Source organism: Trichosurus vulpecula, chromosome 2 (genome assembly GCF_011100635.1).
Source record: "Trichosurus vulpecula isolate mTriVul1 chromosome 2, mTriVul1.pri, whole genome shotgun sequence".
Taxonomy (NCBI): Eukaryota; Metazoa; Chordata; class Mammalia; order Diprotodontia; family Phalangeridae; genus Trichosurus; species Trichosurus vulpecula.
This window is the reverse complement of record NC_050574.1, coordinates 188,525,203-188,550,552: the sequence shown is the minus strand read 5'-3', so window position 1 is coordinate 188,550,552 and position 25,350 is coordinate 188,525,203. Positions and strand designations below refer to the sequence as shown.

Here is a 25,350-nt window from a genome sequence, read left to right as displayed (position 1 = left end):
TAAAGTCCCAACTAAAGTTGGGACTTCCAACTACAAAGCAATGCTGCTCTGGCTACCAACACCAGAATCCAAAGATTAACTATCCCATTGATGGACGTTGTTTGGCTGTCTCATTCATCATGGACCCTTTAAATGATTTACTTGTTAACCAACTTTTCAAGGGTCAAAGATCATAGGTGCCAATTTACTCAGACTCAAGTGGACAGAAGTTTGTGACAAGGTGCTTATCTCCCAATTTAAGTGACACCTAAGAACCTATGCTCTTTCCCCCTCTTTATTTCTTATTCCTTTTTTCCTTTGTCCTTTCTTCTCTATCTGCTCTCACTTCCACTGATCCCAACTCAACTGGGACTGAAATATAAATAAAAGTATACAAGTAGTATATTTTATGCAAATATAAGAAGTTTTTAGTGTTTTGTTTACTGAGTAAATATTTGTTCTAAAAACTGAGTTGAACATTTTTAAACAATTTTTTATATAAAAATAAATTACATTGTTTTACTTGAATATGGCCCTGACTTCTCTCTCCCCCAGACCTCTATTGTCAGTGGACCTCGAAATGCAAAAAAATTCCCCACCATGCCTTTAGCATAACTCACAAGGTTTTCTGCAATCATTCATGAAGTTTCAGGTAGCTTTATAATACTTTTTCTTGTTTCAGTTTCCTCATTTCTAAGTATAATGCTATATGTCATAACACAACATGAAAAGTAAAGACAGAAATGGGCTATTTTTAAGCTCTCTAAAGTAATTTACCATTTGGAAAAGCAAGAAAAATTCCACAGATACTATATCAAATATAAAAGAACCCAGGCAAAATACAATAAAGGAAATACCCTTGTGCCATTAAACACCTATCTCTTTCCTAGAATTGGAAATCTTTTACTTTGAAATAACTTGACAATTTTCAGAGATGAATAATGTGGCAATATCTGCACTTAAAATTTATCAAAAGGCTTTTTTGTTAAGATTCTGGGTTGTTAAATTTTTAATCAAGAAGTTCATGTATTTATTTAAAAAAACAAAAACAAAAAAGTATGTGAAGAACATTAAAAGCATGGCTCTTTTAAAAGAGGAAAGAAATACTATTTGAAATTAAGCTTCTGTTCTAATTGAACAACTCAGGATTTCATGTTTGATTATCTGTTCCATGATCATGCTGGAAGAAAATGACCTTTTAAAAAAAACAAAAGAAATTTAGTGTACTATTAAAAAATAATAAAGTACAGTCACAATTTGTAAGTTGGTCACTTTCCTGAAGCAAAATTATTATCAATAAAAAAAAAATAAAAAAAAAAATAAAAAAAAATTATTATCAATACATTTTCAGATGAACATCTTTAATTACATTATCTCCACAGTTCAGAGAAGTATTAATCCTTAACACTTGCTTATATACCAATAGCAGCTCATTACTGAAATGGAATATGACTTATCAGTTGCGGTTCCTATGTTAGCACCTAACAGATTTTTTGGGGTGGCAAAAATTATTTTTAACCAGATTTGTGGCAGAATTTGTTTGGCATAAAGATAGGAGACAGCGCAGCACATTTTGCATGTCTGATTTCACTGTTCAGTTGTCCCATGTTTCTTGGTATTTGTATTTATATCATGACTTTGACCTATGTATGACTTGTGATGCCTTTCTCTCTGCTGAGCCCTGGCTCATCCGGGAGATCTCCAACCCAATCATTACTTCATTCTACTGGCCCTGACAGCTGATGAGAAAATGATCAATTCACTCACTCTCCAGCTGTCCCCTCAGTTGACAAATGTATCAGTTCATAACCTGCTTCCTTTAGATTTATAGCTTCTATTTGAAATCCTAATCATAATATGCCAACAGGAACCCACTCTTATAATCACTGTGAAGAGGTATTTTTGTAAGAGGGAAATGCCCTGGAATTGTCATGGGCAAGGGAAAGGTAGAACGTGAAATAACATATGCACTTTGGTTAACACCAATTTATCCAAAATGAAAGGTATCTGAAGGAAGGACTGAAAGAAAAAGAGGAATTGTGGGAGCTTTAAACTAAACTAGAAAACCAAATTAATTGCACTTTTTTTAGAAATTAATACAAGAAATTAATCCAATCATTCACTCCATTTATATTTGAAGTGGCAAAAATGTAAACTTTTAATTTAAAGGTCAATTTAGGTTGAAATGTTGTAATAGTACTGATTTCTTCTCCAAAATACACATACCATTCCAGTCAAAGGTGCTGGAGTTGTGTCAGTATAGAAGTATGTTGTTCCACCTACAGTTTCCTTCTGGATAACCTGGCCAGTAGATGAAGTCTGAGAAACAGGATTATTAAGAGGTGTAGAGGCACTAGAAGGCACCAAATAATTTGCTGGGTTTGGAGTATGACTTCTTCTTCTAGGTGCAGGAGATGTATGTGGAGTAATTTTAGGGGAATGAAGAGGCGAGGATCCAGCAGAGAGTGACATTCCTGAAGAAAACGTAAAATATTTTCTTAACTAAATCATCTGTTTTTCATAAAATAGATTAAAAACCATTAATTTATGAAAAACTCATTTTAGTAATTCTAAATCCTGCTCAATAAAAAGTAATGACAAAGCATAATTTTAAAGAATTTCATGAACAGAGTATTTTTTAAAGTTCCTTTTAAAATGAAGTAATTGTCAAAGACATTAGAAAGGACACCACAATAAAATGTCTTCCACATCAAAGTTTATATTAAACACTTCAAAATGGTAAGAATCAATCATTTCCTAAAAGAATTTTAAAATTCTACTGTCAATGGCAAGATTGTGTTTGTTCAACAATTATCATTTTAAAGTATTTCATTTTTAATACAACAATGCATATCACAATACCAAATTATGTTTTAAAGTATTAACTCTCAAAGGAGCTAGTAAAGATGCTCTAAGCCTATTTTCAACTCGATATAATTAAAGACACTTTTTAGGCACTAAACCTAATCTATTTTCCCTAAGAGTTGAGACTGAACACATGGTAGTTTAAGCACTTTGGTTTTTTAAAATCAAGTATCTTTTCATACAATCAAAAAAAAAAAAAAGAAAAGAATGAAAACTACCTTCACCTGTAAATAGGAAAAAATTAACATTTTATTTAAACTAAGCCATGGAGATTCATTTAACAATGATTACTGGTAAAATAAAAGCACACCCACATCTACAGAATATAAGCTCCCTTTGAAGGGACTTTTTTATTTATTTTTTGTATTCCTAATACCCAGCACAATGCTTGGTACACTGCAGGCATTTAAGAAAATGATTGTTGACTGATTGAAATATACTAGGTATTATAAGGAACTATGAAAAGATGTCATTGTCTTTGCTCTCCAAGAACAAGCGCTCTTACTACACTGAAGTATTTGAGGGCATGGTGCCAACTACAAGTGTGCTATGTTAATGCTATGCAAACTCATTTTGAATTTATGAAGAAGTAATTTCAATACTAGGAAATATGACTAACATGAATATATTTGTTTATTTATAAAAATTGTGAGAACTTCTTTTATCTGAGAATAGACTGCTGGAACAGAAAAATCTATAGGCCACAGTTAAGTGTGTCAAGTAGTGATTTTTGGAATATCACTAGGTTTTTCAACATTCACAAAGGTCTTATTACTTTTTGGTAAATTAAGTATTGCTCAAAATCTTGCCAAAATCTGGCGTCAGTCATACTGAAATCATTGCTCAGTACTATGACAACACAAATATGGCATCAGGAAAAGTAGGTACAAAGAAATCCTTTCCTTTCCCCAATATTTATCACCAACTGTACCCAGAGATCATATATTTTAAAATACCACCATGTAGAATTTATGAAGTTTGTAACTGCTTTCACAATTTCAGCAGAAAGCAGAGAGTGACATTCCTGAAAAAAAATGTAAAATATTTTCTTAACTAAATCATCTGTTTTTCATAAAACAGACTAATAAACATTAATTTATGAAAAACTCAGTTTAGTTATTCTAAATCTTACTCAATAAAAGGTAATAAAATATAATTTTAAAGCATTTTATGAAGATAATATTTTTTCAAGGTCCCTTTAAAATGCAGTTAATTATTAAAGTCATTAGAAAACATATCATAACACAAATCTCTTCCACACTCCAAACACATCTTAAAACAGAGGTGTACAGATGGGACAGGCTTCCTACTGACTGCTATGGCATGTCAGAGGTGAAGAGAAAAGATGAGAGGCTTTTGGTCAGCTGTTACCACCATACCAGAGAAGTATGATAAAATATTGCTTATTTTTTCTAATTCAACCTCAAAATACAGAATCAATGCCATTAAATATAAAAAAGATGGCAACGGCACAAAAAAAACCAATGTGTAAATATTAACTTCATAGGAAATATAATGAGAATATAATGAGAAAAGAACTTAAGAGTCAAAAGAACAAGGTTTAGGGTCACACTCACTTTATATTAGACTAACACATTACAAACCTTAAAGCGCTACATAAATGATATTAACATAAAGCTGTCCTATACACTTTTCTCAAGGCTAAGTGGCATTGCGAAACAAAAAGATAATAGCCCATATTTATGCAGTGCCTTACAACAACTATGTGAAACAGAGAATAACTATTTAGCAGATGAGGAGCCTGAAGCTTAGAAAGGATTAGTGATTTTACTCAGCTACACAGCTAGCCAACAGTCCTGATTTCAAGTTGAGATCTCTGTCCACGAGGTCAAGTGCCTACCAAAGAAATGTACTGGGGAGAATTACCTGGATTTTGCAAATATACATGGAAATATAGGTATAAGAGGAAATAGCCACATTTTAAAAACTATACGAACAACTGGCAAAGGTGACATAAGATGAGAACAGTCCACGTTGGAAGGTTGGTTGTAGAGAGTTAACACTACTGTACCGTTGGTAGAACTATGAATTAGTATAATCATTCTGAATAGCAATTTGGAATTATGCTTTATTACCTTTTAATTGGAATACTAAAATTATTCTTAGAACATATTATAAAAAATATAATGCAAATCAAGTGGCTAAAATGTCCATATACCCAGGGGTTCCACTGTTACATATATAATCCCAAGGAGGTCACTGACCAAGAGAAAAAGAAAAAAAAGGCTCCATATACACCAAAATATTTAGAGCAGCACTCTTTATGGTAGCAAAGAACTGGAAACAAAGTAGATGCTCATTGACTATGGATTGTAATGAAATATCACAGTGCCAGAAGAAGCCATATGATGAATATCAAGAAACATGGAAAGACTTGTATGACTTGATAAAAATTAAGGTAAGCAGAGCCAGGAAAATAATATACATGATGATTATTATTTTGTAAATGCAAAGAACCACCAGAAAACTGAAAATGAAATGTTACCAAAAATTTTACACAGAACAAGCTTAGCCTCAAGGAGGCGTTACGCGAAAATGCTTCCCTGTCAATTCTTTACAGAGATGGGAGGTCCTGGGTATGCAACAATGTGTATAATACATTTTAGATTTTTTTTCTCAATGTAATGATTGATTTTGCTGAAATCTCTTTTTTTAGTTAAAAAAAAAATCCTTCGTATTAGGCATGGTGAAGGAGAGATATAGAGGGAAATTTAGGAGAGGTAAAAACAAAAGATATCAAAAACTTCCCTGAAAAATAAAAAAAAGAAAACAACAGGACAAGGCATTTCTAGGGTTGAATCCTTGCTATGACTTTTATAACCTTGGGTAAGTCTCCTTCCCTGGGCCTCAGTTCCCTCATCTATTAAATAAGAGAGCTGGGCTAGATGACTTCTAAGGTCCCTTCTAACTTCAAATCTATGGTTCTATGATTTATGTGAAATCCTTTAAAAATAGGCCAAGACAAGGATTTTGAATAGGGGTTCTTGGCCTTTTTTGTATCATAGATGCCTTTGGCAATATAAAGAAGCCCATGGATCCCTTGACATCATGTTTTTAAACGCATAAAATACAAAGGCTTGCAAAGGAAACCAATTATACTGAAATGAAGCTATCGGAGTATTTCAAAAAATAAATTATTGGACTCCAGGATAAGAACTTCTGACTTAGAAACTGAGACCAGGGGGGAAAGGGGGTTGGGGAAACTGGGGAGGGAGAGGGAGAGGAGGAAAAGTAAAAGTAAAACACTGTGGAAGATTCTGTATTTAGGAGCATACAGTAGGAAGTCGTCTGCTTATGACTAAAAACAGCTGTTAGTTTGTTTAACCAAAAGGTTAAAGAACAAGTCTGAAGCATGACAGTGATTTGCAAGTCTTCTATTCAATGCTGAAATAAGCCCTGGGGAGAAGTGACTTGACCAAGGATTCTGGAGGTCAGGCTTCAAGTCTCCACCTAGTCCTGCTGAGGCCCTGCAGCTCCTCTTTTGACACAGGTCAGGGATGGAGGATCAGAGACTACTGAGCTTCCCTTGGGGAGATAATATGTTCAGTACTGTAGTGAGCCTCAAAAGCGCCTTATCCCTCTAATTTCAGCCCCAAGGACTCCACCAACCTCTGTCAGGACCATCATACAGGGCCAGGAATTATTCATTTCTCCCACCAACTCTGGGCATTATATCTCCTCTACCTATATACCTCTTGTTCAAGGAAATAACCAAATCAATAGTATTAGTGCTAACTGGAAAGGCCTGTAACAATCACCGTTCCAATGGTTCGACTCCAAATCTGTCTTTCTGTGAGTTTTAAGTTGTGTAGGCAAAAATTCCCTTCCTTGGACACTATGCCCCACCCTCTCATACTAACCCATGTCCACTTCATCCCTACCTCTGTCTATCGCACTTCATCCCACCCTTGAATAGATAGATGGAATAAATATTTATTGAGTATGAACTATGTGCCAGGCACCATGTTAGCATGGTACTTTACATATATTATCATATTTGATTTCCTTTCCCTTATGGCTTCTGGAACCCCATTCTATCAAACTGTAGTGTAGACCTGTACCTCTATCCAGAAATTACGTTGTATACATTTTAAACTGAGTTTTCCAGAGAGATGTTTATAATCAAATTTGATAAATACATAATAAAATTTAATTAAATTTGAGCTCCTTGCGTGCAGGAACTATCTGATTATTTCTTTTTGTTTTTGTAGCCTTAGCATACTGCACATCGAAGACATGGTAGGTGCTTAATAAATGCTTGTTAAATTGAAATGAGTAACTACTCAATTCCAGGGTGTGAAATTACATTCTTCCAAAAGCAATTTGAACATATTGTCTATTAAGAGATGGAACATTTTCGTGTTCAGAAAGCAGATAAGTCAGGTTACTAACAGCTGCATAATTCAAACAAAGCTGCCTTTGTACAGGAAGCCACAGTTGTGGAAAAGTCTGTTTTTAGCAAACAGTGCCTTGTTGACCAAAGAAAACAATTCAAAATGGCCTTACAGTAACGTTTCAGAAAGAAATTCAATCTTCAATGTGTACGCGACTGGCACAATGAAATTTGGTGCATCTACATGGAAGGCTGTTCTCACCTCATATATATCCAATAATCATAGTCACAGTCAACAGGTAATGAAAGAAAAAAGTCTTGTCTTACAAGAAAGCAATTATTAATGGATTTCCCAATAAAGGAATCCTTTAAAAATGCAAATCACATAGACAAGTTTATGAAATAACAATTACTTTAACAGACTTAAATCAAGTTTTTTCTTTTCATGTTGCAACTGGGCTCTTCTCCCCAATAACTGGATAACCATTTCAGTGTCACTGAGGACTTGAGATCCTCTCCCTTTCTGGAAGCAATGGAACAGAGGGTGCCCCTTCATAGGTTTTAGAGAAAAAAATCATCTTCCAAAAACTGTATAAGTATGTTTCACCTCACTTCAGATCACTTCCTTTCATACAACTACATTTTGTGTTCTACCAAGTGTTCCTACTCTTTCATAATAAGCAAGAACTATGATCAATGAAAGGTTATCAGAGGGCCAATTGCTTGCACCTTTTTTAAACAAAAAGGGTTATATCAAGCAACTCCCTTTCTCCTTTGACCAAATTTCATGTAAAGCACAACATACTGGTTTTGTAAAATAATCACTGGATTTCAGGTCATGGAACAGTATTGGCAACTTTAGTCACATTGACTAAAGAACTGTTCCAACTTCTTAGAAAAAGTCCCTTTCCTCTGGTCTATATAATAAAAGGTGCACTCTTTAGTGCTTTATAAAAGAGAAAATGAAGTTCAAGGAGGTAAACCAACTTGACCTTGCCTATGGTCACAGAAGTTGTAGGTAACAAAGCCAGGATTTAATCTCAAATCCTTTGCCTTATAATCCAGTGCTTGCTCTTTGGGTAAGATCAAACCAATGGTTTCTTAGACCATTTTAAGACATGTTCTTATGGTTAGCAACTGCAAGGGAAGGAGAAGAAATGATCAATGGGTCAGTCATTCCACAAACGGGGTGTGTGTGTGTGTGTGTGTGTGTGTGTGTGTGTGTGTGTGTGTGTGTGTGTGTGATATATATATAAAAACTCTAGAATTAGCAGCCTGGTATCTTTCAAAAGAGATTGTGATTTTGTCTACATGGAAAGAACAAAAGCAAAGCAGACAATGAAATAAACTGACATGTCATGGTAATAATCAGTAACAGAAGTTCAATCATGTGATATACAGGCGTGTGAATTTTAAAACATTAGTCTGGAACACTCATTTTCACACACCCCAAAATTTTATGTGGATTCACTGGTATAAATATGACAGGTCCACAGAACACTCCACTTTATGGCTCTCTTCCCATGCTTCCTTTTTCTCCCCATCTATCATATCTGCCTCCTCCCCACCTTGGAGTCTACTCTTGAGTCACCCAGTTCTATCAGCAGGGAGCAGGTTTTTTTTTAAATAATACTGATAATAACAACAACAATATTTATGATCTTGCTAGAGCCCAGATCTCCATCTTCATCAAATTCCATAAAACCCTACTTTCTAGCATCTTTTATGTGCTGTCTTTCCCCATTAGAATGTAAGCCTCTTGACCGCAGGGACCTGTTTGTATTTGAATTTCTGGTGCTTTAGCACAGTACCTAGCACACAATAAGCACCTATTAAATGTTCATTCTCTCAGTCTTAATTCAATCAAATTTAAACAATCTTCTTAAAAAAGAACAAGCTTCTTTAAAAATGGGGAAAAAACCCATACAGATAGATCTATCCTTTAAAATACACATTAATATACTGAAAATAATATACATAAATGATAGAGGAAAAGTAGGTAGTCCAGTCGATAAAGTGCTGGGCCTGAAGTCAGGAAGCCTTGAATTCAAATCTGACATCAGACACTTACTTAGCTATGGGACCCGGGGCAAGCTGCCTCAGTCTCCTCATCTGTAAAATGGGGGTGATAATAATAACAGCACCCTTACCTCTCAGGATTGGTGGAAAGATAAAATGAGATAATAATTGTAAAGTGCTCACACAAGGCCTGGCATATAGTAAGCACGATATAAATGTTAGCTTTCATCATCATCATTATTGTTGTTGTTATTAATTAGGACCATACAAGCTTAATAAATAAAACTTGATCGATAGAATCAATTATCTGTAGAGATCCAATTGTATAAATCAAACCTATAAGCAAAGAGGTTTTTTAAATTAACATTTACATTTCCTCCTCCATCAGGAGAAAAAAAAGACTTTATAAAAAATAGACACAGTCAAGCAAACTAAATTCCCATATTGGCCATATGAAAAAGTGTTTGTCTCATCTCCATATCTAGTCTATCACTTACCTCTCTACTAGGATATGGTTATCAGCTACACTTAAAAAAAAATTCTCTACAAACTACTTTTTGCAATGTACTTGGTAATATGCAACATGAAAATATACAGGGCAACCAGAACTATCAATTATAGTATTACACATCTCAGAAAATTTGAGTTTTAATTAACAATAATAATTAAGATACTATCACTTCAAGCAGAGAATGAATGACTATTAAGTCTTTTAGAAAGAAGACTACTTTGGGGTATGATGTGGACTAGATAGCTGTTGAGTTACTTTTTAAATCTAAAATTCAGTGACTTGCGATTTAATTTTCAGAAAAACAAGCATGGTTTAACTAAAGTAATACTGCTATGTCACCTCACATAGCTATTTCTACAGTGCTATTAAAAGCTCGTTAATATACATTATCTAAGTTGATCTTGACAACAAACCCTAGGTAAAGAAGGTATTATTATCCCTAGTTTGCAAATACACCTAGGTTAAGTCACTTGCAAAGCCAAGTATCCTGGTTCTTAACTTAATGCTCTTTCAAAGTCAAATCTGTTTCGTAATAGATAAAAATCTCATGATTTTTAAATTTTTAAACAAAGTTTTTAAACAAAGAACTCACAAAGAGGTAAAGTAACTTCATTGAAATCATTTGTATTTTTCAAATTCCGAACTTAAAACACCAAAAAAGAACCTTTTCATACAAACAACAGTAAATATAAAGAGCAATCCATATGAAACTAGGAATCTCCATTTCATACTACTTGCTTTTTAAAGTAACATATATAACAAATGCTACCTATCACTTTCAAAACTGCTCTGTTTATCTATGCTTCCTTCTGTTCTCTTCCGTGATTTTAAAAAGTGTTTCAATAGAAAATGTTTCCTTTTCCTGTCATCTCTATTACTAAACTCCCTTCATTTCATTTAAAAACTCTCTTTAACTGGGGAAAAAAAAAAGGAAAGGACTTACAATGATTAGTTAAGTTTTGTTCTTACCTAATCGTATGTGAACAACAAAAGATTACAGCACTAAAAATGTTCCCTTCTGACCTATGAGGTAGCTTCAAATTATAATTCTTTATTATTAGTGCAGTGAATATCTTTGTCTCCAAGTATGATGAAAGCAGCCAAAATTATCTTGAATCTTCTATCTGAAGAAATTCTAGAATGTAAGCACCTTTTAGAAAGGAATTTTTTTTTTCATTTAACAATTTTTAAATTTTTTAACTGGAAAAAAAAAATTAGACTTCTTACCCTCCCACCTCTTCACTCCACCACTGAGAACAAAAGAAAACTAAAAGCCATTAGAAACATGTATGGCCAGGCAAAAACCATTACTGCATTGGTCATGTCCAAATATGTATGTGTGTATTATGTGTGCATACATGTACGCATAAATGTATATGTACACAAATGTGTATGAACTTCTATCAGGAAATAGGCAGTATTTTTCATTATTAGTCCTCTGGAATTATTGTTAGTAATTACTCTGATCAGAGATCTTAATTCTTCCCAAACAAGACATATTATATTATTGTTACTGTATAAATTATTTTCCTAGTACTGTTCGCTTTTAGAAGTCATTCCTAGGTTTCCCAGGATGAAACCATTTCCACTGTAATTTCTTACAGTACAACAGCATTCTATCATATTTATATACCATGATGTGTTTGGAGATTCACCAATGTCTCCCCTCAGATACCAACTCTTGCTACCTCAAAAAGAACTAGAAATATTTTGCATCCCTTATACTCTCCCTCTAATTCCCTCCCCTTCCCAATCTCTTAGATGAGTGAAATGCATTTCTGTATGTGTGAATGTGTGTGTGTGTGTGCGTGCACGTGCGCACGCACTTTCTTCCTTCCTACAGCCAGTTCAGATGTGAGGAAGATTCAAATGTTAGCTATTTAACCACCAAGGAGAATGGATATCCTTGATTTTATGTTTATATATTGACAATCATTTAATATCAATTCAATAACTTAAATAAGGGCCAGAGCCTGAACTAGTAATCAACCAGAAGAAGAGTCTGAACCTAACAACCTCTTTGTTCTCTGAGTAAACTCAGAGAATACCTCTTCCTACGTCAACAAGGCCAGATTGGGCTGACTTAAGAGCATTCTTTCCTGTCTCTGGCCATTAAGGATGAGACCCTTATCCGGAGACACTATCTTGACTTATTGTATTTACAATCTATTCAATTTAGAAAAGTCCTTTTCTTGTATCATGGTTAAACATACATGGAAATCATAAAATTGAGTAACACAGACATGCTAAGTTGGGACTAAAAATGTACTCAAACCTTCTCATTCCTTCGTTCAGGCAGTCAGATTTTGTCTGGTCCCATACATGTATGTATCTGCTAGCTTTAAGGGAATAAACAATATTAATTTACATATTACCTAGCTTGTTTGCCTCCTTTAACCAAACTTTCAGGTCAATACTTATGGTGCCGTGACTTGGATGGAACTGATGGAATGGCAGAACATTATCTCAGCCTCACCAATGCTAGACTCAGGCGCCTCAGGATTCATTTTTTCCTGGAGTCTTAACCTTGATGGGGTCCGATAAGTTCTACCTATTCCCAGCTTCCAAAGGACTCCCACTAGTTTAGCTGAAGTTCGAAATTCCCATTAAGCTAGCTCTGGGGGCAGGGATCAAATCTGCAATAAAACACTCTGTACAGATCCCCTGGAAATACTGATTGATCTCAGGAAAATTAGTACAAGCATTGCCAGCGTTAGTGTCAGTTGAATAAAGATAGCCCAAATTATGCTGGCCCAATAGTCAAAGTTACCTTATCTTAAAACCAAAATAAGTTTAAAGCCCAATAAAACATCTAGCCAGAAGAGAAAATGCTTTCATTATGGGTTTGCAAGAACAAAAGGCAGAAGCCTCTTTCCTTAAGACTTGCAAAGCTGCTTCACCATCACCTTCAGTAATGGCTAATTTCCTCCACACTCTCCCCTCTTTTGCAGCAACTCCAGGAATAGCTGTTCCTCTACTCTTTTTGCGCTATTCCTCACCTCCTTCCTCCCTCCCTTTCCCTTAAAGGCTCTGACTTTGAGGAGGGTAACTGCACTTTGTGGTTACTTCCTCCCTCCTGCCTTCCCTTACCTGCCCTACACCTAAGGAGGATAACTTTGTTCCCCTGCCATTGCCTCTCCCCTTTCCCTCCTTCCCTTAAGGGCTCTTTTCTTGAGGAGGACAGCTACACTGTGGATGTAGGATATGCAAAGTCAGAAACATCAGGGATGGCAAGGTTTCCCCCAAAGACCACAGAGGTGCTCTGAGCAAAGGTTGCAGGATCCATCCAGGTCAGATCTTGAATCCTTGCGAATTCCCCAACCCCCTCTCCTTGGAAAAATAATAGCCAATTCATGATGGGGATTTCTAGCAAGCCTCTAATTCCCTCACTGTTGTTTAATTCTGAGCTCAGTTTGTATTTGTCCTGTCATTAATTGTCAATTTGTCTGTCAGTGTGTGTGTGAGTGTGTGTGTGCTGTGAATGAGTCTATTACTCTGCAAAATTTAAAATATAGGCAGCCAGAGATTTCTAAGGGCTGCAGCTAGGGAAACAAACAAAATTTTTCCTTGTGATTTCCACTCTGGCCAACTCAGAATTACAATGGAACAGAGCTAAAAACACTTTAACAAATTCTGGGATTAATCATTAAAAAGTTTGAAACTTTGATTACAGTATATACCATTCATTCCAAGCACCTGTTACTTTTTCTAGTCTGATGACCGTATAATTAAGGTTAGGAAGGACAGAGCATATAATGGTGAAATACTTCAAAAAAAACACAAGGAATTTTCTTTTTTTAAGGGGATGAAATTAAAAACTTCCTATTTACAGAGCTTAAGAAAATTTAAGGAAGCTCTCTCATAATTAAACAATTCCCAGTAATAAAGTAAATGTGAAGCAATATGTCAGACAGCATAGTGGGAAATGCAAATAAGATATCAGGAGAAATTAATAAAAGACACAGTTTAACTCTGCATTTTAATTTGACAACATAAGTGTTTACTGTGTACAAGGCACAGGGCCAAGAGCTAGAGACGAAAAGACAAACATGAGATCTACCCTTCATGATCTTACATTCCGTTGGGAGAAGGTAATAATATAAGCAATTTGAGTAGGGAGTGAGTACTAACAAACTGAGGATCATGGAATGCTTCATCAAAAAGATGACAAGGCCAAGCTCTCAAATATAGAGATTCTGAGAAGCAGACAAGGAATAACTGTAAAGAATGTACATAAGCAAGAGAAAGAATGTCAAGCTTCAGTTTGTTAGGAGAGATGTAAAAGAATATGAAACAAAGCTGCAGAAGTCACCTGAGAGCAGATGACCAGTCTAAGCAAATTTTTTCTTTTAAACAAGTAGCAATAGGGAATCACCAGGATATCCTATTGAATACTGAATTAAATCTTATGAAGGGTTTTTAACAACAGTGACAGGATTGGACCTATGCTCTAGGAGAATTATTTTGGCAGCTGTGTAAAACATGGATGATAAAAGAAGGAGACCAACTGGGATGCTATTGAAATAGAGGCAAAGAATGCCTACATTAAGGTGGTGGCAGTATTAGAGAAGAGAAGTGTGTGGATATGAGATATTATGGCAATAACTAATTAGATGAGAAGAATGAGTTGAGGATGACTTCTATGTTAAAAGCTCAGGTGACTAAGAAACAGACTTCAAAAAGAAGCAGGTGGGAGGAGAAATGAGGTTTTAAACATTTCACTTTCAATTAATAAGCCATGGAGCTTGATTTATTGAACATAGACTAGATAGAGCTTAATGTACACCAGAAAAAAGAAAGCTATCTGTCCTTTAATAACAATTAACTTGAATATAATCTCTTTTTTAAAAAGAGGTAGAGCGCAGCAGATAACAGAAAAGGCATAACTAATCATACTAAACATTGCAAACATTTGGATTCTTCATGATGTTCTTTTCTAGGGGATATGTATGTCCTGCCAAACAATCACCTGGATATTCCAAGTCTACCAGAAAGGAAACAACAGTAATACATGATTTCAGAAATGAGACCTAAGTTACAGAATAACTTTTGAAACAAATATAATACCACCAAGGGAGCAAATGAAGAAAAATTAGGTTACTTATCATTATGCCAAGGTTGCATTGTAAATCCTGGCCAGATAAATGCTGGAGAACTATCAAATGATATAGACAAAATATCCTTATGATGAGTTCTTTTCAGAACTTCAAAGACATAACCCCCTGGGATGGACTTTAAGACATTTACTATTTACGCCAACATTTTGCTCTTTAGCAAATATCGCTTTCATGAGGTTATAATATATAACTTCATTATATGTACACACAAACATGCTTTGAATCACTTTCTAACAGTGGTGAAAGATTTATACTGATTCAACAACTCTCTCTAATCACATGACTAAGTACATTCATTTATGAAAGAGCTAGTAATTACAACAGCAATCTACAGAACAGTTAACTAACTGGATCCATGGCACACTAGCGGGTAGTGGCTTAGAGAAAAGCAAGTTAAACAGCTAACCAGCAACAGATAATACATAAAATATAGCTTAAGTAGAACTCAGTTGATTTCTCTAAATAGAGTAAAAATATTACTAAAGATCACTTTTCTTCTAATATTAAAGGATAAAGTTCATTGCAAAAGAGAGCTTGTTAAAGGTTTGTGACTGAAACACTGCGTTAGTAGAGTAATATTTGAGGGGCAGCTAGGTGGCGCAGTGAATGGAGGACTGGCCCTGGAGTCAGAAGGACCTGAGTTCACATCTGGCCTCAGAAACTTGACACACTTACTAGCTGTGTGACCTTGGGCAAGTCACTTAATCCCAATTGCCCTGCCTTTCTCCCTTAAAAAAAAGTATTGCTCTCAGAACTGAAGGAGGAGAGGACCCAGGCAAGCAGACAGAGGCCCTTGGGGGCGGAGCCAAGATGGCAGCTGGAAAGCAGGAATTAAGTGGCAGATCAGAGCAGGAGTGCAGAGCCTGCTGAAGATCTAAGTCGAGTCCGGGTTGGGGGTTCTTGGGGAAGGACAAGTGGTGGTGTGGCAGAGCTGGCTGTAATAGCTCTGAAATCAACAGCGCATCCCCTAAAGCTTAGAACATAGTACTCTTAACTCTACAAGCAGTCATAACCTGACGAAAAGCTCAAAGGTCAAGTAAGTTGGCTGGGAACATGGCCAGGCAGCGAAAACGCACCCAGATTCAGTCTCAGACTCTGGAATCCTTCTTTGGTGACAAAGAAGACCAAAACATACAGCCAGAAGAAGTCAACAAAGTCAAAGAGCCTACAACAAAAGCCTCCAAGAAAAACATGAACTGGTCTCAGGCCATGGAAGAGCTCAAAAAAGATTTGGAAAAGCAAGTTAGAGAAGTAGAGGAAAAACTGCGAATAGAAACGAGAAGGATGTGAGAAAACCATGAAAAACAAGTCAATGACTTGCTAAAGGAGAACCAAAAAAATACTGAAAAATATACTGAAGAAAACAACACCTTAAAAAATAGACTAACACAAATGGCAAAAGAGTTCCAAAAAGCCAATGAGAACAATGACTTGAAAGGCAAAATTAGCCAAATGGAAAAGGAGGTCCAAAAGACCACTGAAGAAAATACTACCTTAAAAATTAGATTGGAGCAAGTGGAAGCTAGTGACTTGATGAGAAATCAAGATATTATAAAACAGAACCAAAGGAATGAAAAAATGGAAGACAATGTCAAATATCTCATTGGAAAAACCACGGACCTGGAAAACAGATCCAGGAGAGATAACTTAAAAATTATTTGACTACCTGAAAGCCATGATCAAAAAAAGAGCCGAGATATCATCTTTCAAGAAATTATCAAGGAGAACTGCCCTGATATTCTAGAGCCACAGGGCAAAATAGAAACTGAAAGAATCCATCGATCGCCTCCTCAAATAGATCCCAAAAAGAAATCTCCTAGGAATATTGTTGCCAAATTCCAGAGCTCCCAGATCAAGGAGAAAATACTGCAAGCAGCCAGAAATAAACAAGTTGAGTATTGTGGAAACAAAATCAGAATAACCCCAGATCTAGCAGCTTCTACATTAAGAGATCGAAGGGCTTGGATTACGATATTCCGGAGGTCAATGGAGCTAGGATTAAAACCAAGAATCACCTACCCAGCAAAACTGAGTATCATGCCCCAAGGCAAAATATGGACTTTCAATAAAATAGAGGACTTTCAAGCTTTCTCAGTGAAAAGACCAGAGCTGAATAGAAAATTTGACTTTCAAACACAAGAATCAAGAGAAGCATGAAAAGGTAATCAAGAAAAAGAACAAGAAAAAGAAATTTCAAGGGACTTACTAAAGTTGAACTGTTTTGTTTACATTCCTACATGGAAAGATGATGGGTATGATTCATGAGAGCTCAGTATTAGGGTAGCTGAAGGGAATATGCATATATGTGTGTGTGTGTGTGTGTGTGTGTGTGTGTGTGTGTATATACACAGAGAGAGAGAGAGAGAAAGAGAGAGAGAGAGAGAGAGAGGGAAGGCACAGGGTGAGTTGAAGATGAATAGGGATGATATCTAAAAGAAATAAAATCAAATTAAGGGATGAGAGAGGAATATATTGAGAAAGGGAGAGATAGAATGGGGTAAATTATCTTGCACAACAGTGGCAAGAAAAAGCAGTTCTGTATGAAGAGAAGAGACGGCAGGTGAGGGGGAATGAGTGAATCTTGCTCTCATCAGATTTGACCTGAGGAGGGAATACCATACACACTCAATTGGGTATCTTACCCCACAGGAAAGAAGAGGGAAGAAGATTAAAAAAAGGGGGGGATGATAGAAGGGAGGGCAGATGGGGGAGGAGGGAATCAAAAACAAACACTTTCGAAAATGGACAGGGTCACTTGAGAAAATTGGATAAAGGGGGATAGGTTAGGAAGGAGCAAAATATAGCTAGTCTTTCACAACATGAGTATTGTAGAAGGGTTATACATAATGATATGCATGTGGCCTATGTTGAATTGCATGACTTCTTAGGGAGGGTGTGTGGGAAGGGAAGAAGGGAGAGAATTTGGAACTTGAAGTTTTAAAAACAGATGTTCAAAAACAAAAAAAAAAGTTTTTGCATGCAACTAGAAAATAAGATACACAGGCAATGGGGCATAGAAATTTATCTTACCCTACAAGAAAGGAAGGGAAAAGGGGATGGGAGGGAAGTGGGGTGACAGAAGGGAGGGCTGACTGGGGAACAGGGCAACCAGAATATATGCCACCTTGGAGTTGGGGGGAGAGTAGAAATGGGGAGAAAATTTGTAATTCAAACTCTTGTGAAAATCAATGCTGAAAACTAAATATTTTAAATAAATTAAATTTAAAAAAAAAGTAATATTTGTTATATATAGGCACAATGTCAAAGTCAAAAGACTTCAGGGGTATGGATCAGGACCAGGCTTAAGCAAGTCATTTTCTCAGTATCCTAATATAATAGAGATCTTTATAAACCTCTTTCAGAGGACTGGGATGAAGAAAAGTGCTTCATGAACCTCATAGCTCTAAATAAATGCATTATTATTATAGCTCTCAATAGCTACTGAATTATTGACTTATTATAAAATTAGCCTGAAATGTCTGATCTCCCAGATATGGTTTCCAAATTAAGCATACAGTAATGATGGAACTTATAATTATGAAAAATGTTTTAAATGCAGAAACTCATTGCTTAAGTGTTGACTTATATGGGGAATGTTTGCAACTAACAAAAATGTATCCAAGTGGTGTGCATAATTAGGAGGGAAGACAGAGTAATGCTGGTACACAAATTGGAACATCATCAAATGCCAACTACGGATCCTAACATTTTATTTATCTGTCATTAAAATCTCTGACCCAAGCTAGACAAATGTTTGAGTCAATAAGGAGATGATGAGGAAAATAGAAATAAACCATTTGAATATTGTAACAATTACTTCCCATCACAAGTCAGTTTCTTGGGGGTGAAGGGAGATAATCCTTATAAAATCTTAGTTTAAATCAAGGTCCCTTAATTGTTTATTACAATTATTATGGGGGCCATCTCCAGTTGTCCAGATGTGCATCTGGCCACTGGACCCAGATGGCTCCGGAGGAGAAAGTGAGACTGGTGACTTTGCACAGCCCTACTGCACTTAAATCCAATTCACTTGCATGTCATGGCATCAACTCCTTGGTGTTGTGGTCCTCCTCGAGAACAAAGGACAAGCGATAAAGAAAAACTGTTAAAATGATTCACAATAATTTTTATAAATACTCTCACTGAATGGCTGTTGTTCTCAATGTACCTCGCCAATTCAATCCTTTTGAACATGTATTAAGCTCCTAGTATGTACTAGACACTGAGGATCAAAATCTAAAATAATAGTGTCTGCTCTTTTTACTGAAAGTATACAGGAAAGGGTGCAGACAAGATAGCAGATTAAAGGCAGCAACTAAGCCAAACTCTTCCAACATTGCTCTCCAAACAACTGTAAAATAACACCTCAAATCAAGTTTAGGCAAAGGCACAGAAGCAGAAAGATAAACAACCTGTGGGATAATTTGGCCAGAATGTGGAGTACATAAGGAGAACTACTGTGCAAAATGCAAAAGGTAAGCAAGGGTCTAAGGGTGAAAGGCCATATTTTCTTAGAACTAATGGGGGGGGTGGGGGTGGGGGGGAGGAAGGAGTGCGGGGAGGAGCCAAGATGGCACCTGTATCCCTCCAAACAACTGTAAAAAATGGCTCTGAACAAAATCTAGAGCTGCGGAACCCACGAAATAGCAGAGGGAAGCAGGTCTCCAGCCCAGGACAGCCTGGATGGTTGCTGGGAAGGGTCTATCACACGATGCAGGGAGCAGAGCTCAGCCCAGCACAGGCTGTGCCAGGACAGACCAGACCTGGAGCTGGGCGAAAGAGATTGTAGGGCACTGAATCATTGAGCTGTGGCAGTCACCAGACTTCTCAACTGACAAACGCCAAAGACCACGGAGCAGGTTAGTGGGAAAACTGCTAGATTGGGTTAGAAAGTGGTCTGTCCCCAGCCCCAGGTGTGGTGGAGGTGATGCCACAGTGGTGACAGGAGCAGCAGGAAGCTCCTGAGGCTGCTTCCAGAGCTCCAGCATCAGCTGCTTCCAGAGTCCCTGGCTCTCACAATGGGAGAAATCAAGCTGCAGACCAGAGCAGGAGTGCAAGGCTTGCTTTGCCCTGCTTGGATCTGGGTTGCAATCCTGGTTGGCGGTTCTTGGGGGAGGAGGAGTGCTGCTGTGGCAAAGGGTGCGGTGACAGTGGAGTAGAAGTAGCTCTGAAAATAGCCGCACAGCCCCTCAAGCTTGGGACAAAGCACTCTCTACTCTACAAGCAGTCATACCCTGACAAAAAGCTCAAAGGTCAAGTAGTTTGCTGGGAACATGGCCAGGCAATGAAAAAGGACGCAGACACAGACTCAGACTCTAGAGTCTTTTCTTGGTGACAAAGAAGATCAAAACATACACCCAGAAGTCAACAAAGTCAAAGAGCCTACATCAAAAGCCTCCAAGAAAAACATGAACTGGTCTCAGGCCATGGAAGAGCTCAAAAAAGATTTGGAAAAGCAAGTAAGAGAAGTGGAGGAAAAATTGGGAAGAGAAATGAGAGGGATGCAAGAAAACCATGAAAAACAAGTCAATGACTTGCTAAATAGGAGACACAAAAAAATACTGAAGAAAATAACATCTTAAAAAAATAGACTGAACCAAAAGGCAAAAGAGCTCCAAAAAGCCAATGAGAAGAATGCCTTGAAAGGCAAAATTAGCCAAATGGAAAAGGAGGTCCAAAAGACCACTGAAGAAAATGCCACCTTAAAAATTAGATTGGAGCAAGTGGAAGCTTAGTAACTTTATGAGAAATCAAGATATTATAAAACAGAACCAGAGGAATAAAAAAATGGAAGACAATGTGAAATATCTCATTGGAAAAAACCACTGACCTGGAAAATAGATCCAGGAGAGATAATTTAAAAATTATTGGGTCAAAAAAAGAGCCGAGACATCATCTTTCAAGAAACTATCAAGGAAAATTGCCCTGATATTCTACAACCAGAAGGTAAAATAGAAATTGAAAGAATCTACCAACTGCCTCTTAAAAAAGATCCCAAAAAGAAAACTCCTGGAAATATTGTTGCCAAATTCCAGAGTTTCCAGGTCAAGGAGAAAATACTGCAAGCAGCCAAAAAGAAACAATTTGAGTTTGTGGAAACACAATCAGGATAACACAAAATCTAGTAGCTTCTACATTAAGGCGTCAAAGGGCTTAGAATATGATATTCCAGAGGTCAATGGAGCTAGGATTAAAACCAAGAATCACCTACCCAGCAAAACTGAGTATAACGCTCCAAGGCAAATTTGAAAGACAAGAATCAAGAGAAGCATGAAAAAGTAAACAAGAAAGAGAAATCATAATGGACTTACTAAAGTTGAACTGTTTTGTTTACATTCCTACACAGAAAGATACGAGACCTTTCTCAGTATTAGAGTAGTTGAAGGAAATATACATATACATAGACAGAGGGCACAGTATGAGTTGAATATGAAGGGATGACATCTAAAAAAATTAAATTAAATTAAGGAATGAGAGAGGAATATATTGAGAGGGAAAAGGGGAGAGATAGAATGGGGTAAATTATCTCACATGAAAGTATCAAGAAAAAGCAGTTCTGTTGGAAGGGAAGAGGGGGCAGGTGAGGGAGGGGGAATGAGTGAATCTTGCTCTCATGGGATTTGCCCTGAGGAGGGAATAAATACACACTCAATTTGGTATCTTACCCCACAGGGAAGTAGGGGGAAGGGGATAAAAAAGGGTGTATGATAGAAGGGAGGGCAGATACGGGGAGGAGGTAATCAAAAGCAAACACTTTTGAAAAGGGACAGAGTCAAGGGAGAAAACTGAATAAAGAGGGACAGGGGAGGATGGAGGGAAATACAGTAGTCTTTCACAACATGAGTATGATACATGTATGGCCTATGTTGAATTGCTTGCCTTCTTAGGGAGAGTGGGTGGGTGGGAAGGGAAGAGGGGAGAGAATTTGGAACTCAAAAGTTTTAAAATCAGATGCTCAAAAGAAAAAGTTGTTTTGCATGCAACTGAGAAATAAGATATATAGGGAATGGGGCAGAGAAATCTATCCTGCCCTACAAGAAAGTAAGGGGGGGGGGGGTGAGTCGGGGTGACAGAAGAGAGGGCTGACTGGGGAATGGGGCAATCGGAATATGTGCCATCTTGGAGGGGGCAGGGAGGGTAGAAATGGGGAGAAAATTTGTTCAAAATCTTGTGGAAATCCGTGTTGAAAACTAAAATATTAAATAAATAATTTTTAAAAAACAAGAAGTAGTAACAAGGAGCCATTGAAAGTTCTTGAACTTAGAAGAAACATGGCCAGACCTCGGCTATGTGGAAGTAGGGAGGGAAAGATGAGAGTTCGGCTAAGAGACTATCACAGTAGTCCCGATAAAGTGCTTCTTTCACATGGGCCGGATTAAAATTGTGGCCAGAAGAGTAAAAAGAGACTGATACAAGGAAACAGTGTACTTTATAAGAAAACTACACATGTGGCCCTAATTAATTTTGTTGCATCTAGAGTACCTGGTATGCAGATACAGTTATCACAGAATCTTTAAACTGGAAGTAACCTTATTAGTTATTTAAGTTTAATTCCTCTCATTCCTCAGATGAGGAATTAAATCTAAAGAGTCAAGTGACTCATTCATGGTCACATGGCTTATAAGAGCAAAGTTAAAGTCTCCTGATTAAATCTAAGTTCAGTGCTCTTAATAATATTGTTGTACAAAAGATTCAAACTCTTAAATTACTGTATTAAATTATTCAACTACCGTTAAGTATTAACATTTTTTATGTCCAAAAGAAATGTTTTATGAGAAAATCTTTTATTAACCTGAGTTTATCATATGCTTTATAAAAGAAAGTTAGCTATACACAGGACAGTTTCACATATAATTTTCTTTCTGTTCTCTACTTTGTAATTGGAAACTGTTTTCTTGATTTTCATTAAATTAATGAATAACCATAAATAAAATCTGTACTGTCTAACCCAAATAAAAGTAGTTCTTTGTAAACACTTAAAAAATAACTTAGAAATTTCTACTCTATTACATTAGACAACAGGAAATTACATGAGCAACCATTTAAAAGCTTTATTTCATTTAGGAAAAAAAAATCTTACCATCTCCTCACAAGATACTATATCAATAGCACAGCAACAGTTTTAATGAATACAACTTGAAAAGATGATTCCATCTCTAGATAAACTGCAGCAAAATTAGTGTTGTCTGACCTTTGGCCAAACTTATTTTCCCTACCAATCTGTACAGCAGCAGAACCGCTGGAAATGATCTTAAGCTCTTGTTATTATTATGTAAGTCACCAATAAAAACAACACTATATACTAACCTAAGTTTACCATAAGAACATTTATTATGGAATATGGGCCACAGCTTAGCTCAATATCCATATCCTTTCCTAGTTATGTTAAAAGTTTGAAAGGCATATTGTTAATAAAATACTTATAAATCATATACAACCAGACATAATGTAAATAAGGCCCAAAATACACTTAGATATAGCTTCAATAGGGTATCCCATAAGCATCTCCAATGCAACATATCTAAAACAAAGTTCATTATCTTCCTTTCTAAATGTGGCCCTTTCCTTATTGCTATAAAAGGCGCCACCAATCTTTACCCAGATTAATAGTCATGTCTGATTTGTTCCTGTCAGCACAGGCATGCTGTCCCCTCCATCATCCACTTAGTTGTCAAGTCTTATCAATTCTTCCTTCACAATATCTCTTACATTTCTCCACTTACACAGTCAACACCTAAGCCCTCATCACCTCTCTCCTATTGCCACAGTCTACCAACTGATTTCCCTCCTTCCTTTTTAAATTCATCCTTCACGCCTGCCAAGCTGGTATTCCTAAAGCAAAGGTGTGACCAACAGCACTGCCCTCCTCAACAATCTTCATGGGCTCACAACTGCTAAGACAAAATGCAAAATTTTCAGCCTGAAATTTCAAGCCCTTGACAATGCAGCTGTACCATACCTGTCTAGAATGATTGCGCGTTACTTTGCTTTAGGCATTTTACATTCTAGTCCAAATGACCTACTACTTTCTTTCTCCTAAACCTGTCAATACATAGCCTATCTCTATGACTTTGTACAGGTTAACCCACTATTCTTGGACTGCAATCACCTTTGTTTCTTAAAATCCTTAACTTGTTTGAAGGTTCAACTCAAGGGCCACCATGTATGGCACTACTGATCTCCCTAACTGCTAGTGTTCTCTTACTCCTCAAGACAGATAGAATGTGAACTACCTGAGAGTTTTTAAACATGGTTGGATGTTTAATTAATATCTTCTAATAATGTCTGACTCTGATGGCTCAGTGTGGTATGAATGTGAACCTATGCTCTTAGAAGTATATGCCAAGAAATCTTAAGCTTCAAAAAGGCTTCCTAAGCTGGAAAAGCTTTTGGCATGAATTTGGCTATGGATTGAATGTCTGTCCTAGCTAAAAGTTTGGAGTCTTACTAGAGGCTTGGCTACTAGGTAATGATGTTTTGGGGCCACAGCAATTCATAAAGACCATCAACTAAGGCACTGAGGAGCTGTATATTACAGCTCTTCAACATGGGTGAAGAAAGCCTCTATCCCACAATGATGAAATTATCAGGGATCCTTGAAGTATTGGCTACATATAATTCCTAATAGCATACATTTAAATAATTCTTTCAAAAATTAAAATAACAATCCTAAAACATTTATAATCCTTCAGTTGTTTATTACAGAATTACAAGGCAATAAAGTCTAATGGTGAAATATTCGGTACTCTCATTTTTGGCAAAACTCTTAACTACATCATCGGAAAAAATAGGAATTCATCCTGTTTCTAAAATTCTCCAAAGGAAATTCCACATAATAATCCATTCCAGCAACTAACACCACAAGCATGAAATTTTCGTTATATTTAAACAAACATATCCCTCAGGGTAAAGAAAAAGCCTATTTAATTAAGCATTGTCAGTACAATAGCCATTCATGTTATAGCTGTGGATAGGACTTTTTCAGTCTTATCTTCAATAAGCATATTAGCCACAAGGAATATGTAAAACATTCATTACTAAATCAAATACTTACTAAGTTATCCTGATCAATGTAATCCTAAATGTTTAGGACCACAAATACATACTACCTTCAATTAGAAAATGAAACCTATAAATAAGAATAGGTAATATACAAATGCATGTCCATGCTTAGATAATGTTTACCTCTGCCATGTGAAAAAAAGAAAAAGAATAAACATACTGCAAAACCCTATGCTAACCATTTTTGCTAGCAAGAAGTATATGGGCAAAGTTTCTCCAGATTCAAGGGATATTTTCCATGAACTTCAATGATAACATAGAAACAACACCAATAAGAATATAAATGTTAAATGCCAAAACTAATTCTTTCACAAACCCCCATTTTCACAGCTAATCAGGGAGTTAAAACGTTGCTGAACTCAACAATCCCCTCAGTTAAACAAACAGACCCCTCATAGAGCTGTCCAACGCTGCCCAAACTATCCATCCTTTAGTCGAATCAG

General features: G+C 36.5%; 1 protein-coding gene across 1 annotated transcript in view; it reads right to left on the bottom strand.

Moving 5' to 3' along the window:
• PAN3 (poly(A) specific ribonuclease subunit PAN3) overlaps window positions 1-25,350 on the bottom strand; it is a 146,267-nt gene that overhangs the window by 34,267 nt on the left and 86,650 nt on the right. The window contains exon 7 of the mRNA XM_036744623.1: window positions 2,206-2,453. Coding sequence (XP_036600518.1) covers window positions 2,206-2,453 — 248 coding nt within the window. The remainder of the gene's footprint in view (window positions 1-2,205; window positions 2,454-25,350) is intronic.